The sequence below is a fragment of the Archocentrus centrarchus genome, chromosome 7, assembly GCF_007364275.1.
Source record: "Archocentrus centrarchus isolate MPI-CPG fArcCen1 chromosome 7, fArcCen1, whole genome shotgun sequence".
NCBI classification, from domain to species: Eukaryota; Metazoa; Chordata; class Actinopteri; order Cichliformes; family Cichlidae; genus Archocentrus; species Archocentrus centrarchus.
This window is the reverse complement of record NC_044352.1, coordinates 35,352,176-35,368,698: the sequence shown is the minus strand read 5'-3', so window position 1 is coordinate 35,368,698 and position 16,523 is coordinate 35,352,176. Positions and strand designations below refer to the sequence as shown.

Below are 16,523 nucleotides of genomic sequence, written 5' to 3'. Positions count from 1 at the left end.
CCATTGCAGAAATATGTCTTGGCAATATTGAGCAGTTTTTGGTGTATTAACTTAACCAAACAGCAAGTGAAATGGAAACATATAAATGAGTCATTTATATCCGACCACCTGCCTACACGTATGCTCTTTAAACAAGTAATAAGTGTCAGTTATAAGTTTGCAAAAGCAGTGCAAAAACTATTTATAAAGTTTTAGAATCACCACTTGTAGCTGAATCCAGATGTTCAAAGATGGTTTACAAAATATTTGTTACAATTAAAAAAATATTTATATTAACTTTAACTATCGACCTCCCTTTTTTAACGAGGGTTATTGTGGGAGTTAAGGATTCACTTAATGAATGTCACATTGTTGGAATCTTTTTTTGTTTTTATGTATGCCACTCAAACACACCGCCCCCCCCCCAACAGGAATCTGAGCAGGGATCATCTCTGTTCATTAAGCCTGTGTTCACACTGGGAACCGAGCTTAGAGGAAAAGTTCAAATCGGAATTCTGTGACATGTCACAGCGTGTTTTTCAGTTTTGTTTTTATTAGTGTTTGTTCAGACTGTTTGATTTCACACACACACACACACACACACACACACACACACACACACACACACACACACACACACACACACACACAAAATGATGAAGATATTTCTTGTATGTTTTCATAATGTTTCGCCTCCAAGCTTAAATTCTTTGTTTGTAAAAAAATTTCAGATCTTTGTGAAGTTTCTGTTGTCTTCAGTTTTTATGGATGTCAGTCAAACATTATCAGCATGTTATCCTATCAACATTTCCTTAACTGAAACATATCGAGGAGACAGAGATTTTTGGTCATTTTGGCTTTTCCAAATCTAAACAAATACATTTTCAAGAAAAAATATTTCTTACCTATAATAAAGTTTGGCTTTGATACCACAAACTTCAGAATAATTGTTTAAAGATTTCTTACAAAAAATAAATCTCCAGTTTTTAACCTGATTTTTGCTCCTTTGTGTTACTTCTGCATATTTACAGCATGTATGTTCTGAGCCGTTTTTTACTAATTCTAAGTTTAAACAAATGTTGAAAATCTGACTGAGCTCACAGGTGACATGACAGGAAAAACTAAAAATAAATGCTCGGCTAAAATGTCAGTTTAAAATAAAAGTTCTGTTTTCAGAGTCAGAAATCAGAGTTTTGGACTAATCTTTAATACTAGAAATGACACGTGTAATGGTCAAATCTTTACTATAAAAATTACATGTGTATATATATATATATTTTTTTTTTTTTTGGCACATTAGGCTTCGATCACTAAAGCACGCCACTGGAATGTGATTAGAAATCTAAAAACGGATCTTTTATCTTTTCATAATAGCTAAATCCAAAGAAATCTGCACTATGAAAATATGTTACTTCTGTGTGGCAGGTTCAGGGACTCCAGTGCAGGACTCAAAAACAGGGCTGAACTCAAACGCTCATTTTTACTGCTGGAAAACTCACAGGGGAACAAGGACTCGGACAGACGGAGCACACAGCGGGAGGGAAACTACGACGGCGGGAATGATAAGGGGCAACATGAGACAGCTGGAGAGAACAGGTGGACAGAATTGCACTAATGAAACACAGGAAGTGAAACTCAACATGACACACAGTGAGCAGGAGGCTAGGAAAATAAAACAGGAAGTATAACTAAACGGGGAAGGAACAGACGTGACCAAAACACAGAGGACTTGAGGCAGGCAGGCAGGCACACTGAGGGAGAAACAAACAGGGATGCACGGAAACAAGGAGAGCAAAGGAATCAGGAATACTTAGAATAAGTATAACTAAGAAAAGGAGTCAGAGCCCAAAGGGAAACTCAGAACACAGAGATAACAGAATGATAACAGAACTTATGAACCAAAACACCCCCTGCTGCTTTGTAGAGGGTCCTACTGAAGCTCAGGCTGAAACTGAAACAAAGCATTTGTTTACCTGTGAATGAATTCATCACCTCTAAAAGTGAGGAAATATTGAGCTGGGTTAATCTGGGCTTTTAGAATACATCTTAAAACTCAAGACAGAAAATAGGAAGACTGTTTATTCACTGACAGCATTCACCAGGACAAAAACCAAAAATGTGAGTATGTCTTCATACTTTAGTGCTTTCCCAACATTCTCTCCCACAGGCTGCCACTGAGCAGCCTTTTCAACAGTGAAGTTCCAGGTAATTTGAAATCCTGCATTTCTCTGGAGGAAGGAGAATCCCACAATGTTGGCAGTTCTTTAAGAGCTCTGCAAGGTTTGTGCATTATCAGAATATCCCAGCACTGCAGAGTTCTCTGCATGACACACATCTAAAGCCAGTGCAACACTTTCAGTTGTCGATCAGTAATTCTACATGAACTGCTCCAGTAAGCGCACAGGTGAGGAAAAAATCTCCTCCCGTGATTTCAAAGGGAGGCACTTCAACAGTGTTCAAGTAAAGGTGCTGAAATCTGCAAGTTTAACTTTGCATCTGCAGCAGATCAGAGAAGCCTGCAGAAGTCTTTGTCAGGATCTTGAAGTCGAGAATGCATCACTTCTGAACGTTTTCTGTTACTGGAGGGATGCAGGGATGCTTTTGTTGACATTTCCACCTTTAATCTACCAAATCCCCCTTTTCGTTTTTGTTTATTGCTGAAAAAAGTTCAGAGTCTGAGTTTTAGAATGACATTTTATCTCTTGGTCTTTTTTAAACGGCGAGATGTCTTCTTTGGTCCTGTGTTACTTCAGCAAAGCTCTGCTTCTTTTATTTCCCGTGTGGTCAGATCGCCTCCGATTTTTTTGCTCAGTTATAGCATCGATACATATTTTTGACCCGAGCAGCTGCACTCGAGCCGAACACTCTTGTAGTTCTTCAGCTCCGAGAAGTCATTTAGAGAATTTCCAGAACTTGTCGGGTTTTCAATTCCACAACAGACAAAGTTCACTTTTACATCAGTTTCATTGGCTTCAAGATCCTCTGCAGAGTAACTCATTTCTCTTGAGCTGCATTCGGGTCCACCACAGTGAATTTTCTTGTTGTAGCAACATCTGCAGGATTTCCATCTCCTCCACAATAGTTCCACTGTGCAGGTTCACTTAGACTCTGTATCTCTTACACATTTCCACAAAGGGTAGCCACTGTTTAGCTGAACTCTATATCCACCACAAAATTGTACTTGGTAGTCTTCAATGCCAAGATGTGTCAAGATACACTTCCTGAGCCTCGCCATAATAAGGGCACCTGTAGTTCCAGTCTGGGTAGGGTAAGATTTTTAGGAGGTGCTGCTGGTGTTTTAGATGTTTTCAAAGTTCATCATCAGTTTTTCTTAATACCACACAGGAGAGGAGATCCCTTTTTCTCTGATGATCACCATCTGCAGTCAACACAGTTTCATCACTTCATTTCTCAGGTTTAAGCTCCATCTTTTACAGGACATATTAAAACAAATAAAGACGGAAAACAGAAGGAATCTTTCTCTCCTGTTTATTCACTGACAGAATATTCAGAGACAAAAAACACAATGTGTGTGTGTAACACGATGCCAGTGAGGAGGTGTGTTTGTTTTCTTCACCTCTATGGGTGCAACATGGAGTTTTATTATCATTTTAAAAGAAAAACAAACCAAGTAAAAACTTTATTTGCTGACACTTTCCTTCTACATACACAGATCTGTCAGATAAAGCTGGTGGCTTTAACATGTGAAGGCTCTGCATGCTAAAGCTGTGAAATGACACCATGCAGACTTCAGCTGAACTGAAAGCTGGGCTGTCAGTAACGACACAGAAAGGTCAACAGGAGGCGGGTTCTTTTGAGGTTGACTACCTTATTTCCCTCTTGTGAAAGGCCACAGTGAGTGTCAGGCCTACTCCACGCCAGAAGTGAGCGTGAAAGAGGTTAAAAACAGAGCAGAAAAATGGGGAAACATGAGTGACATACACGTGTGTGTAGATGTTCAAATAAACTGAAAACTTCTTCCTCTGCAGCGTAAAGAGTCAAAAAAGGAAATGAAAGTGTCAAAACCCCGGGTGATGAGTAAGAGCTGCAGACAAACTAAAATGCAAGAAAGTGAGGTGCACATTTTTACGTTTTGGTTAGTTGTTGTGATCCCGTCACCTGAAGGAAGTCTCTCGCTCTCTCTCACAGCCTCACCCACTTTCTTTTTCTCCGGCAGTGAGTTGTGGTTCTTTGTATTGTTATCTTCGCTGTCATCTGTAACAATGAAAAACAGTGTGTGTTCGAGGGTGGGGGGAGGAGCAGACATCGAGAACGACACAGGAAAAGAGGGAAAGAGCAGCCAGCTGTTGAGCATCAGAGAAAAGAAAAACGAGAGTGATCGAGTACAAAGAGAGAATCCGTTAGAGTGGGCCGGCTGACCGGGAGGATGCACGGGGATTAAACAGCCTTCAAAGTCCGACCTCGCAGCCTCAGACTGCTTTTTGTGACAGAAAATCTTCTGGACTTTGGTTTTAATTTAAAAAAACATATTCTGTCTACTTTTATTTGGGGGGGGGGGGGGGGGGGGGGGTGCTATCATCTGTTATCACCACTGAACTGTACATGTTCGGCTGTCCTTGGAGTTATTATGAAAAACAAATTGTACGCATCAGCTGTGTTGCTCTGCCTCTTAGCAGTGGATAACGATCTCTTTAATGTGACATATTTAAGCAATTATCAGCTGATTCAGTCAAACAAGGCTGGCTGGCAGCGAATCGTCTAAATGAAAGTAACAAAGGTTTGAGACCGCACCCAGGCCACATGTTGCCATGCCTACCCAGTACACTGGGTCCGGGCATGTTGAACACATGTGAACATCTAATGATGAGCATATAACGACAACGCTCTGGGAGCGCTGCCCCTTCCATCTGAGTCTTTATCATTAGGTTGATTCGCTCCACCTGATTTACACCCATGAATCTCACGTATATTGCTTCGCTTCTTACATCGTGAACTTTGTGTGACCCCCGTCTTTGTCAGTCTATAGGAACCATCAGAAGAGAATCGGCAAACATCAAAGATATTTCTTGCTGATTATATTCTTTACAGCAATGCTTTTCTTCCAAACTCAAAATATGTTGGCAATATGTGCTGACACCCAGCACATATGAACTGGAGTGAACTTAAAGAGTTTGGGGGGTGGGGGGTGCTGAGCCTGGCTAAGTAGCCTCACTTTGCTGTGTTTTATCCTTGTGAATTTCATGTGATTGCATAGATTTAAGCCTCTCTGAATCAAACTCTTTAATGTGCTTTTTTCATTATTAGTTTATTAAACTAGCTCCTTGACACGATTGGTTACAAGAGTAAAAAAAAGAAACAAAACGCACAGTTTGTTTGTTGCACAGAGCAGGCAGAAACCTCTGGCAGAGCCGGGCTCAGGGAGGAGCAGCCATCTGCTGAGAGCAGTTGTGGAAATAGAAGAGAGCAGAGAGACAGAACAGAAGGCACTGTATGGGAGAGACAGCCAGAACTGAATAATTGCTGCTGATTAAAATATAGTAGTGGTGTATAAACACACAGAGGGTGAAAAGAGATGAGTGAAGAAGATGTTCAGTGCATCATGGGAAACTACCCAGTAGCCTAAGCCTGCAGCATAACTAAGGGAGGGTTCAGGGTCACCTGATCCAGCCCTAACTGTGAGCTTTATCACAAAGGAAAGGTTTGAGCCTAAAACTAGAGACTGTGTCTGTCTCCCCAATCCAAACTGGGGGCTGGTTCCACAGTAGAGAGACCTGATGGCTGAACGCTCTGCCTCCCATTCTACTTTTAAAACTCTAGGAACCGCCAGTACGCCTGCTGTCAACCAACCAACGTATACAGATCAGTATTTAAGGTTTGAGTTTCATCATTCACTGGAGTACAAACTGGGTGTCATCAGGATGCTGTAACACAGAGCAAACACCAGCCCCACAAACACACTGTTTTAAAAAAGACCCTCTCTGTGGCTTTCAAAGCCCAAAACATGCTTAACCAAAGATTGGTCCCCCCCAGTGATCGGGTCCTTATACATCAGAGAAACCAAACAACCTCTGGCTAAGTGGATGGCAGAACACAGAAGCACTACCCCATCAGGCCAGGACTCTGCAGTCTATTGACACTTACTGGCCAGTGGCCACCCTTTCAGTTCAATTTTATTTATATAGCACCAAATCACAGCAAACAGTTGCCTCAGTGATGATGTACACATCAGGGAGGAACGCTGATTAGAGCGGGAAGTCAAGGAGGATATTTTTGAGAAAAGGGAACGACCATCTCTGAACTGAGGAGGGATCCTCAGAGTGCATCTCTCACCATCAATCTCTGATTGCAGCCATGCCCCAACTCTCTGTGAATGGCCATTGATCAGTGGTCATGACAATTTTCATGAAACTGAACTCATGGTTCTTTGTTAGTCAGGGGTGCTAGTTTTGGTCATTATGTTTATAAGGTTGGGAAACAGCTGAGTGATGAAATGTTTGTCCCAGATCAACAGAATCCACTTTCTTAAACTTTTCCTTTATCTGGATGATTGAGCAGACCGAACCAAACCAGTGCAGTTCCTTTAATACCCACAGTGCAGCTCTAATCTCTGCAATTAGAAAATGTGGTCAGCTGTATAAAATAGAACATAGATGGAAGCTGCTACGACATCATCCACTGAAGTCTAGAGATGAGTGTTTGCCATCTCAGGTTCATTCAGTTCAATTTTACTTATATAGCAGCAATTCATAACACTCACCTCAAGATGTTTTATATTGTAAGGTAAAGACCCTAAAATAACACAGTAATCATAAACTGGATATGATGGGGAGGGGAGTGTCTGGCTGTGATATCACTCATTCATTGGCTAACAATTTGTCAATCACACGTCCTGAGCCAGTGAGCATACCACAGATAATCCTCCTTTTTAAAACACAGCATGACCAAGACTTATAAAACATGCTTAACTTTTTATTCAATATGACCCAAAATGAGTGACTGGGTCCATAAATGTATTAGTGTTTATAGATGTGATGGCAGAAAGCCGTTCTCCCGTTCACTTCTGTAGGACTGGATGTCTTTTTACAGCCACAGCTGTCACCATCTGGTGGCCTTTGGATACAATGCAGATTTAAGGCACTTCTGCAATACCTTCATTTTTCTGACCTCTGACATCCATGTGTTATACTGTCTGTGGTTTGTAGACAGCAATGATAAAGCTATTAAATATTGAGGTAAAACCGAGTCCACAGTCTGATTGTTAGGCGTCTTACCTGCTGCACAAAAACACCACAGAAATGTGTAACTTGTGTTTACCAGAAAGAAAAAAGGTAAAACCCCAAATACAGAAATAAACATCACCTGAATCAGAGGCGGCAAAAGTGCAGACATTCTTTACTTAAGTACAAGTACAGATATGCTAAAAAATACTCTGGTTAAAAGTTTAAGTACTGATTCAACCTCTTTACTCAAGTAAAAGTAAAAAAGTACAGCCTCTGAAATGTACTCAGAGTAATAAAGTAAACGGAGCTCTTTGGAGGACGTTTCTGCTGTTTTTGGGAAAATATTACTGTAATAATAAAATAATGTTAGTGTGTGGGAACTTTATTTCAATCTAAATTCTAACTGTAATGAATGTCTCAGCTCAAACACTTAATGTGTGTAAAACACAAACAAAGAAAAAGAAAAACTATTTTAAAAACAGCTCCATTTTCTGTTGCCTACATTGTTGAGGGCGACTCTGCCTCCACACCTGAACAGGTAAATGAGGACAGTCAAGGATTAAAGTAAAGCCTTAGATGGACTGTAGCGGCTCAGAAATGTTTTCGTGTAGAGCAGGCTGTGATCAGCTGACCTGTGCTGCTGCTGCTGCTCTCTGTGGATTTACAGCTGAATTCAACATGATGTAAACATGTGTTTCCTGCATCCTGGCTGATTTCCACCCCCACACTGACAGTGACTGTTTATACTGTCTGTAAGGTTGGAATCAGTGAATGAATCTCAGCATCATCAGCTTCAATTCACATCTGTCTCTGACCATGAACATCACAGCCATGTGCACCAGTCCAGCATAGAGCGTTACTGTAAAATCCCCACAGTACTCAAACGGACCTGTTTATCCTGCACTAAACTGCAGTATTTTCATGCAACCTTTTAATAACACAAAGATCCGGTGATTTAAAAAAAGGAGGACTTTCCATTTTAACTTTAAATTTCCAGTTTACCAGACGTCACTGAGCCGTCCTTTAAACCTAACCTCTCTTCTTCCTCGTCCTAACAGCTTCTCTCTCATTCTTTTCTCCCTGGAAATACAGCAGCTGGACCTTCAGCTCGCAGACACACTGTGTGACAAACAGTTTGTGTGTTTGCTGATATTTGCTGAGTTGATAGAAAGGTTGCATTTAAAGTTACCTGGTGGCCAGTGATGGATACACCAATACGATTGTCTTTTACGTGTTATTGCTTTTCCATTTAAGCTCAGATCGGTGTGATGCTTGAAGGCGCAGTGATGGGAAATAAAAACTTCCCTCAGATGTGTTAAACCTGAAGTAATGAGCATTTTTTTTAAATATGAAGAGTGAAAAGGACAGATATTTATATAAAGATGTAGAGAGTAAAAGTAGAAAAACAATCGATTAAAGTTCAGATACCTGAAGATTCTACTTAAGTACAGTAAGTACAGTAACAAAGCATTTGCACTTTGTTACTAAAACCTGTCCTTTTCAAAGCTAGCAGCTAACTTACTAGCTTAGCAGAGCAGTGATTGTAGTGATTTCACAGACTCATGCTGTCAGCTTAACTTCACCTCACATACGGGAATCATATTTAGTGGTTAGACTATATTATTGTTACAAATGCTAAGAAACTAAAACAAAACTAGTATAATTGTACAGCTGTAGGATTAACATAAAATACACAACAACTGTTAATAATGAGCAAACAAAAGTCAGGAAATTCTGATTTTATAACGTATATTCCTGGATTTGTTTGGCTATGATTCTTCACGTTTTTTAAGTCTTCCTTACAGTCTAGTTGCTGCTGTCTGCCTTTGTATGGGATTGTGTTTCAGTGTTTGAGGACAAAGTGTGTGAAGACCTAACACAACGCTTTAGAGCGGAGCAAGTTTTTGATGTTTCATTTACAGTTGGGTAAATAAATGATTTCCGGTGCCTCAGCTGTCACTAACAGTCAGCGTGCGGTTGGTTTTCTTATGTGCAATTACAAAAAATAAATTCACACTTAATGTCGCGGGGAAAAAGAGATATGTTTTCTCAGATGTTGATTTTCTGAGAGCTGTGCCACTGTCACAATGGCCACACTTCATCCACCCTGATGTGGTGGTGGGGTCCTGTGAGGCTCTCAGGATTATATATCAGTAAGAGTCTTTCAGTCATCATTTTGTATTTCTTGCATATTAAACCTCTGGAAGGTTGAGAATTTAATTACAAGGTGGGGAAATGTTTGGGACCATTATGTTTATCATACATTAAAAATGGAGGACTGAAAGAAAATATGAACTTTGGTGCATTGTGAGTTATTTGTACACTGCTACATCCTTTGACTATTTTATTTTTATGCTGCTTTATATTTCCACTCAGGTACACCTTACTAAGATGAGGTTGGACCCCTTTTTGCTTTTTTAATTCTCTGTGGCATAGATTTAACGAGGTGCTGGAAACGTCCCTCAGAGATTTTGTTGCTGCAGATTTGTGAATTGATGTGAACCTCCCGTTCCACCACAACCCAAAGTTGCACTGTTGGGCTGACATCTGGTGACAGTGGAGGCTGTTTGAGTGCAGCAAACTCATCATCATGTTCAAGAATCCAGTGTGAGACGATCTGAGCTTTGTGACTTGGTGTGTTGTCCTGCTGGACGTAGCCGACTGCAGATGGTTACATTTTGGTCATAAAGGGGTGAGCACGGTCAGCAGCAGTACTCAGGTAGGCTGTGGCATTTAATCAACACTCAATTGAGCCTAAAGGTGAAAAGAAAATATCCTCCAGCTCATTACAAGTCAGAGCCGAAATCAAGACTCATCAGACCAGCCAGTGTTTTTCCAATCTTCTAATACCCAGTGTTGGTGAATCAGATTCCTATTCTCAGCTGACAGGAGTGGCACCCAGTGTGGTCTTCAGTCACCTGCTTCAGGTTTGGTGAGTTGTGCCTTTCTATCAGCTCAAAGCAGTCTGGCCATTCGGCCCTGACCTCTGTCATCAACAAGGTGTTTTCACCCAGAGAGCTGCCGCACACTGGATATTTTCTCTTTTTCACACCGTTCTCTGTAAACCATGGAGAGGATTGTTGGGAAAATCCCAGCAGATCAGCAGTTTCTGACCAGCCTGTCTGCCACCAACAACATGCCACATTCAATGTCACTTCACATTTTACTGCTTTATAGTTTGTAGCTTCTTCTTTCTTTTTTTTTTAATTAATCACTACTTTGATTAGCTGGTTGGCAGAAAATGAGTCATGCTGTTTTGATAGGATACAGGTTTTTTCCCCCCTCAAAAGTCTTTATTCCAACCTTTCAAACATGGAGATTTTTCATATTACATATTTGTACTTGATTCAGATTTTAAATTAGATGAATAATAAATCTGCCAAATCAAATATGCAAAGTTACCTGCAGCTGAGTGTAGCTTCTGTTTAATACAGATTTTAATAATTTCATGTTTTGAATTGATTACAAAGCATTTTGAGGTTTGGACTGTTTTGTAAAGGTGCTCGCTCCTTTGGGTTAAACTTCAACAAATGAAAATGAAAACAATCACTTATCTGATGTGAAATAAAAATAATTAGGCACAGTAGTTTACACAGTTAGCTCCATTGTTTATTGTTGATGAACTATGTAATCAATGTTTTCCTTCTGTTGCTTCCTAATATTTAATGCTTTAGTGAAATAGCTACCTGATAAATGATGATGTTCATGTTTTTTTTTTTAACAGACCCTTTATTCTCTGTAATGAAAACGCTGTAGGAACAGGATAACGAATACTGTAGATAGAGAGCCGCAGCGGGTGAGGGATGAGCTTACCGGCAGTGCAGTGTAGCACCAGGGCAGTAGGTGGCAGCAAAGTTTGAGCTGAACTCTTGAAAGAAACTCAAAGAAGAAGAAGAAGAAGCCCAAAAGCCAAGGAATTGTGGGACGTAAAATGAACTACAATGGCGGTTAAACAACAGGCAGTGAGATGTGCCGCATTTATATGGTTACTCTCTTTACTTCTGCTTCATCCTTGTCGTGCTTTTGCCGAAGAACTGCAGTGGGATGAGAATGGCTACGTTTTGTACTGCCCGTGCATGGGTAACTCAGTCTTTGTAGCTACGCGCTCTCATTCTGCCGTAGTAAAAACAGCTAGCGAGCTGAAAACTTTTTCTACCCATTTGTAACTTCAGAGTTCCCCTAATATGGAGCCAGGGGTGTGATGAACTCTCCTTATTTCGGGAGTAGTGCTTTACAGCGAAGCTGGGCAGGGAGGACCTTATAGAAATGAATGTTAAGCTCGGAGAACATATGAGCACCGTAGCTCGGTAGTATGTATGCTCATACATGAGAGCCGCTTTCAGCTCCAAGAGCTCATGAAGTCAAAAGTGAATTAACCAGATGTGTTTAAAAAACTTACCGCTGGCCTGAAGACATTTCAAAAATCAACACAAGACCTGAATGTTAAAAAAAAAAAAAAGAAATTTGCATCTCCATAAAGCCTGTCAGCAGATGAAGGCGTGAACTTCTTTAAAATCTGCTTTTTTAAAAGATGCTTTTCCCCTCATTAATGTGCTTCCGTACAGCCAGCCGTTCAGCAGTGACCTGCTGCTGCTTACCAGACAAGATTTAGTACGTTTTGAAAAAATATTAATAGTTAATATAAAGCATCAGACAGTAGCGCGCATACCTCGCCCACCCCAAATTTTCTGTGTGCTGAGCTGCAATGTTGTCATACGCCATTGGGTCCAGCTATAGTTTGGTGTTAGTTGCATCTCACTGGCTTTATTTCTATTTCTAAGGATTGAATTGTTTTTTGACCCTATAATTTTCAGCATTCTGGATCATTAGATCTAGAATCCTCCTTTGATTATGAACAAACTTTGCTATATAACAACAATCATGTTCCTGTGGAGGATAACTTATTCATATGCATGCTGTTTAGGTCGCTTTGGAAACCAGGCTGACCACTTCCTGGGATCTCTGGCCTTTGCAAAGATGTTGAACCGAACCCTGGCAGTGCCTCCCTGGATAGTGTACCGCCACCACACACACCCCTACATCAACGTAAGTCCAGGCAGTGAGGGGGGAGCAAAACTGTCACTGAGTGCACTGCGCACTCAGTGACACTGCACAGTGTACTTTTGTTTGAGAAGCATCAGAGGTGCTAGTCAAATACTGCATATCAGAACAAATGAAATGAAGCAGTTCTTCACACATGCACTGCAGCCCTGAATTTTTGTAAGAGTTACTTGTCAAAGAGGCACTTAAATGGCTTTGATACATTTGTCTAACACAAATATGATGATGTTTTATTCTCTTTAGGTTCATGTTCCCTACAGGGAGTTCTTTAAGCTGGAGGCCTTGTCTGCCTACCACCGTGTGGTCAGCTTAGAGGACTTCATGGAGAAGCTAGCCCCCAAATACTGGGCCTCAGGACAGAGGAATGCCTACTGCTTTGAGACTGCAGCCCAGAGGAGTAAGGACAAGAAGTCCTGCCCCATGAAGGTGAAGTAGAATCTCAAAGAATTTGCCTAAATGTAATTAGCCAGCGGTGAAATGCTGCCCCCTGGTGGACCACAGATCCATAGCCTTTAGCTGTATAATGATGCAACTGCTGTTTGAGCACTGTAACATGGCTAGATGGGACCAATTTATTTTCAGGACGGGAACCCATTTGGGCCATTCTGGGACTACGTCGGTGTAGATTTTGACAAATCTGTCTTATTTGGTGGGATTTCCTTTAGTGCCTACCACCAACCTCAGTGGATGAAGAAGTGAGTACATGTTTGTACAGAATTATTAAAGATCACATAAATCATTAAAACCACATCTCTCAACATCTTGTGCTGTTCCTCCTCATGACCGCTGTGTTTCATGCTGACAGGTTTCCTCCCTCTGAACACCCTGTCCTGGCCATGCCTGGGGCTCCAGCTCAGTTCCCAGTGACAGAAGAGCATGTGGGCCTGCAGCGCTATGTGGAGTGGTCAGACAAGATGGTGAAGGAGGGAGAAGAGCACATTGCCACCCAGCTCATCAGGCCGTATGTGGGCATACATCTAAGAATTGGCATTGACTGGGTGAGATGAGCTTCACAATCCTGGACTGGGACTTGTGTGGCTCAGTCCTGCTTAGTATTAATTTTAGCTCTTTATAAACCTATTGGCACAGCCCTCTGCACCAGTCCCCGTTTCTCATGAGGCCCCTTGGAAAAATTAGGTGCTCACCCTTGTCTTAACATGGGATTAGGTTAATTAGTGATTCTGGTCATAGGTGTGAGTGTGAATGGTTGTCTGTCTTTGTTGTCAGCTCGTCAATAGACCTGTCCAGGGTGTACCCCGCCCTATGGCAGCTGGAATAGGCTCCACTCGCCGTGTTTATTTATTACTGTGAACATCTGTGAAATCTGGTGACAGCAGAGGAGACAGACTGTGAGGGAGACCAGCAAGTTCATTGAAGAAATGCAGTAGAGACTTTCAGACTGCTGAAATAAAATGAGGGCACATAAATTAGGTTAATAAATGCATTATTTGTATTTATTTTTTGTATGTCTGTGCAGGGCTGGTGGAGGGTGGGATGGCTGGTGTAAAGTTTAACTTCAGAATCTTTGCCTCCTGTTCCAGCAAAATGCCTGCAAAATGCTGAAGAACGGCGACACAGGGCCTCACTTCATGGCCTCCCCTCAGTGTGTCGGCTATAACCGTCAGACAGCCCTGGCCCTCACTATGACCATGTGTCTCCCTGACCTCTCAGAGATTCGTAGGGCTGTCAAGCTGTGGGTAAAGAAGACCGCCGCCCGCTCTGTCTACATTGCCACTGACTCTGACTCCCACACTCAGGACATTGAAAAGCTCTTCAGAGGCAAGGTGGGTTCATCTGTGATGAATTCTTAAGTCTGTCATAAGCTGAGCTTGAAATGTGACGTTTGTGTCCTTGATGCTAACTTGAACAGGTTAGTTGTGTGTGTGTGTGTGTGTGTGTGTTTATCTGCATATATGTATACAGTAAAAGCTTCAGATAATGAGGTCAGTCTATGTACAATGAATCCCTGTGAGCCAAAAGCTCAGATTTCTTCTGCTCGTGGCTTTGTGTGGTGTCAGTGGAGATGTCTGTGTCAGTGGAGATGTCTGTAACGTGTTCGTCTCAGTTCGGTTCACTTTCAGTTTGAGAATGAAGGAGCAGACTTAAACGTCTCTGACTCTGCTGGAATCCAGCGTGCAGCTTTTGTTCGATATGATTGTTATAACATTGGGGCTCAGATCTGTTGGTGCAACACAATCTACTACTTTTTAGAAACAAATCATTTGTGTTCTTGAGTTTGTAAATTGTGGCATCATCTGAGCTGCTGCTCTAAGCTGTCATTTACTTATTTCTATTTATTTTTAGCATCTATACCACCAAAGTTGGGGAAAACTTTCCCTCTGATAAGCACAGAGGAGCCAGAAAGGAGGAGGAACAGCTCCAGCATTAGGTTATTTTACGTGAACGTCTCAAAGCAACGTTAGTTGTGAACTTTTGGATCTTTATATTTAGAATTTAGAAACGTTGCTGTTTTTTTTCCACACAGTGCTCCCTGCTGTTTTTGTTCACATTGATTCATTTATGCCAAAATAGACTGAATATGTAGAAGATGAGGATAAATCTTGTCATTTACATAAATAGGTGAGACATTCACATTTAAAGAGGTTACTTCTCCAGACAAAAAATTCTGATAGAATATGAGTCGAATGTGTAGTTTGGGATAAAATATCTGAAAGCTGTATGTGAGCCTCACCCCATTATACTTCAGTTTGTTTGTCTTTACACAAGTAAATGCATTTCTACCATAAAGTGATACAAAAAAGGTACAATTTGGTGCATCTCATCAGAAAATGGAAAATAGTTGTCTCACACACACAATGTAAAAGAGCTCAGATTCAGATACATCTCAGACACACAGATTTCCCTGTGCATTATGGGTCCTGTCTAATTAGAGTTTTTTACTGTGGCCTCTGCAGGTGAAAGTGGTGAGTCTTCAGCCAGACTTGGCCCAGACAGACTTGTACATCTTAGGCCAGTCTGACCACTTCATCGGGAACTGCGTCTCCTCCTTCTCTGCCTTCGTGAAGAGGGAGCGGGATGTCCGCGGCCTTCCCTCCTCCTTCTTTGGTATGGACGAGCCTGGGAAGTCAAATGTCAAAGAAGAGCTCTGAGTGTCAGCGTCTCCCTTTTGATGCCGATGCAGACGACGTGTCCTGAGGTGGCGAAGTACGATCACACATGCAGGCCTAGTTTCAGAACGGGTTGTGTGTGTGTGTGTGTTCAATAAAAAAAAAAAAAAAAAAAAAAAGGCAGTGCTGCTACCAGGAAATACTATTTTTATCTGTTTGCTGCTTGAAAATTGGAGTATTTGTAATAAATACTGGATTTCTGGGCTGATGCTAATACAGTTTTTTGGGGAGTACAAATTCGGTTTAATTAGCCAATGTTTTTAATGGTGCACACCAATCAGCCACACATTCACTCACAGCTGTTTGTGGTGCACAAGTGGGACCTACACTATAAGGAGGAGGCAGTTTTAATGTTAATCGGTGTCTACACCTACACACTATATACAGTGTGTCAGAAATACCAGTTTTTAGTCTTTGCAGCTTTGGGGATAAAGTGTCAGCCGGCAGGGAGCGTGACACGGAAACAAGTTAGAAGCAGAACTGCTCTGAAGAAACAGCTGCTGTGCAGGGATTTGGGCTTCTTTGGATCAGAGATGATCACTCACAAAGAATATAAAGATGACCTCAGATATTAGCACCTCTGTCACACTGCAAGTATCAGCTGCTCTGGTTTGTATTATTGCTTCAGCCTGTTTTGGTTCACCATACTGAAGCCACACCACTTCCCAAATATTTCCCTTAAACTTTTATACAAACTGTAAAAGAGTGAATGCACCGTCAGCAATACTGCTGTGCCTCTGCTCGCTCTTTTCTTTCCTCCCTCCATTACGAGGAGCTCACAGTAACTGAGCCTCTCACCCTATGGGTGCTGGGATAGAATCCAATTCCCCACAACCCTGAATTGGATAAGCGGAAGAGAATGGATGGATGGATGGATGGATGGATGGATGAGCCTTCTGTGTATGCCATTTATAGGGAGATCAAGAGGAGACATATTACCTCTGTTTATGGGACCAAAATCTGATCAAATATGTGAATGTCTGCACTGAAAGTTGTAACATTTTTGAGAGAATTTTGATTTGCATACATGTGAGGATATATGTTGAGCTGGTGAATGCAGTAATGTTTTTCATGCTTTTTTCACCAATAAAGTCATACACACTTTGTCCTAAGTTTACTTCTGTCTGGAAACTTGGCTTTGAATCAGCATCCTGTGGACAAGCCTTTATAAGTA

General features: G+C 41.4%; 1 protein-coding gene across 3 annotated transcripts; it reads left to right on the top strand.

Moving 5' to 3' along the window:
• The first annotated feature begins 10,989 nt into the window (after positions 1-10,989).
• pofut1 (protein O-fucosyltransferase 1) lies at positions 10,990-16,523 on the top strand. Of its 3 annotated transcripts, none has more exons than XM_030733568.1 (7): positions 10,990-11,122; positions 12,085-12,206; positions 12,465-12,647; positions 12,804-12,916; positions 13,027-13,219; positions 13,763-14,005; positions 15,137-16,523. In XM_030733568.1, exons 2-7 carry the CDS (start codon positions 12,138-12,140, stop codon positions 15,329-15,331), a joined length of 996 nt encoding a protein of 331 aa, XP_030589428.1. In that variant the 5' UTR covers positions 10,990-11,122; positions 12,085-12,137; the 3' UTR covers positions 15,332-16,523. The 3 variants fall into 3 exon arrangements, with proteins under 3 accessions (XP_030589428.1, XP_030589427.1, XP_030589429.1); XM_030733567.1 differs by having other exon boundaries at positions 11,052-11,240; XM_030733569.1 differs by having other exon boundaries at positions 11,063-11,145.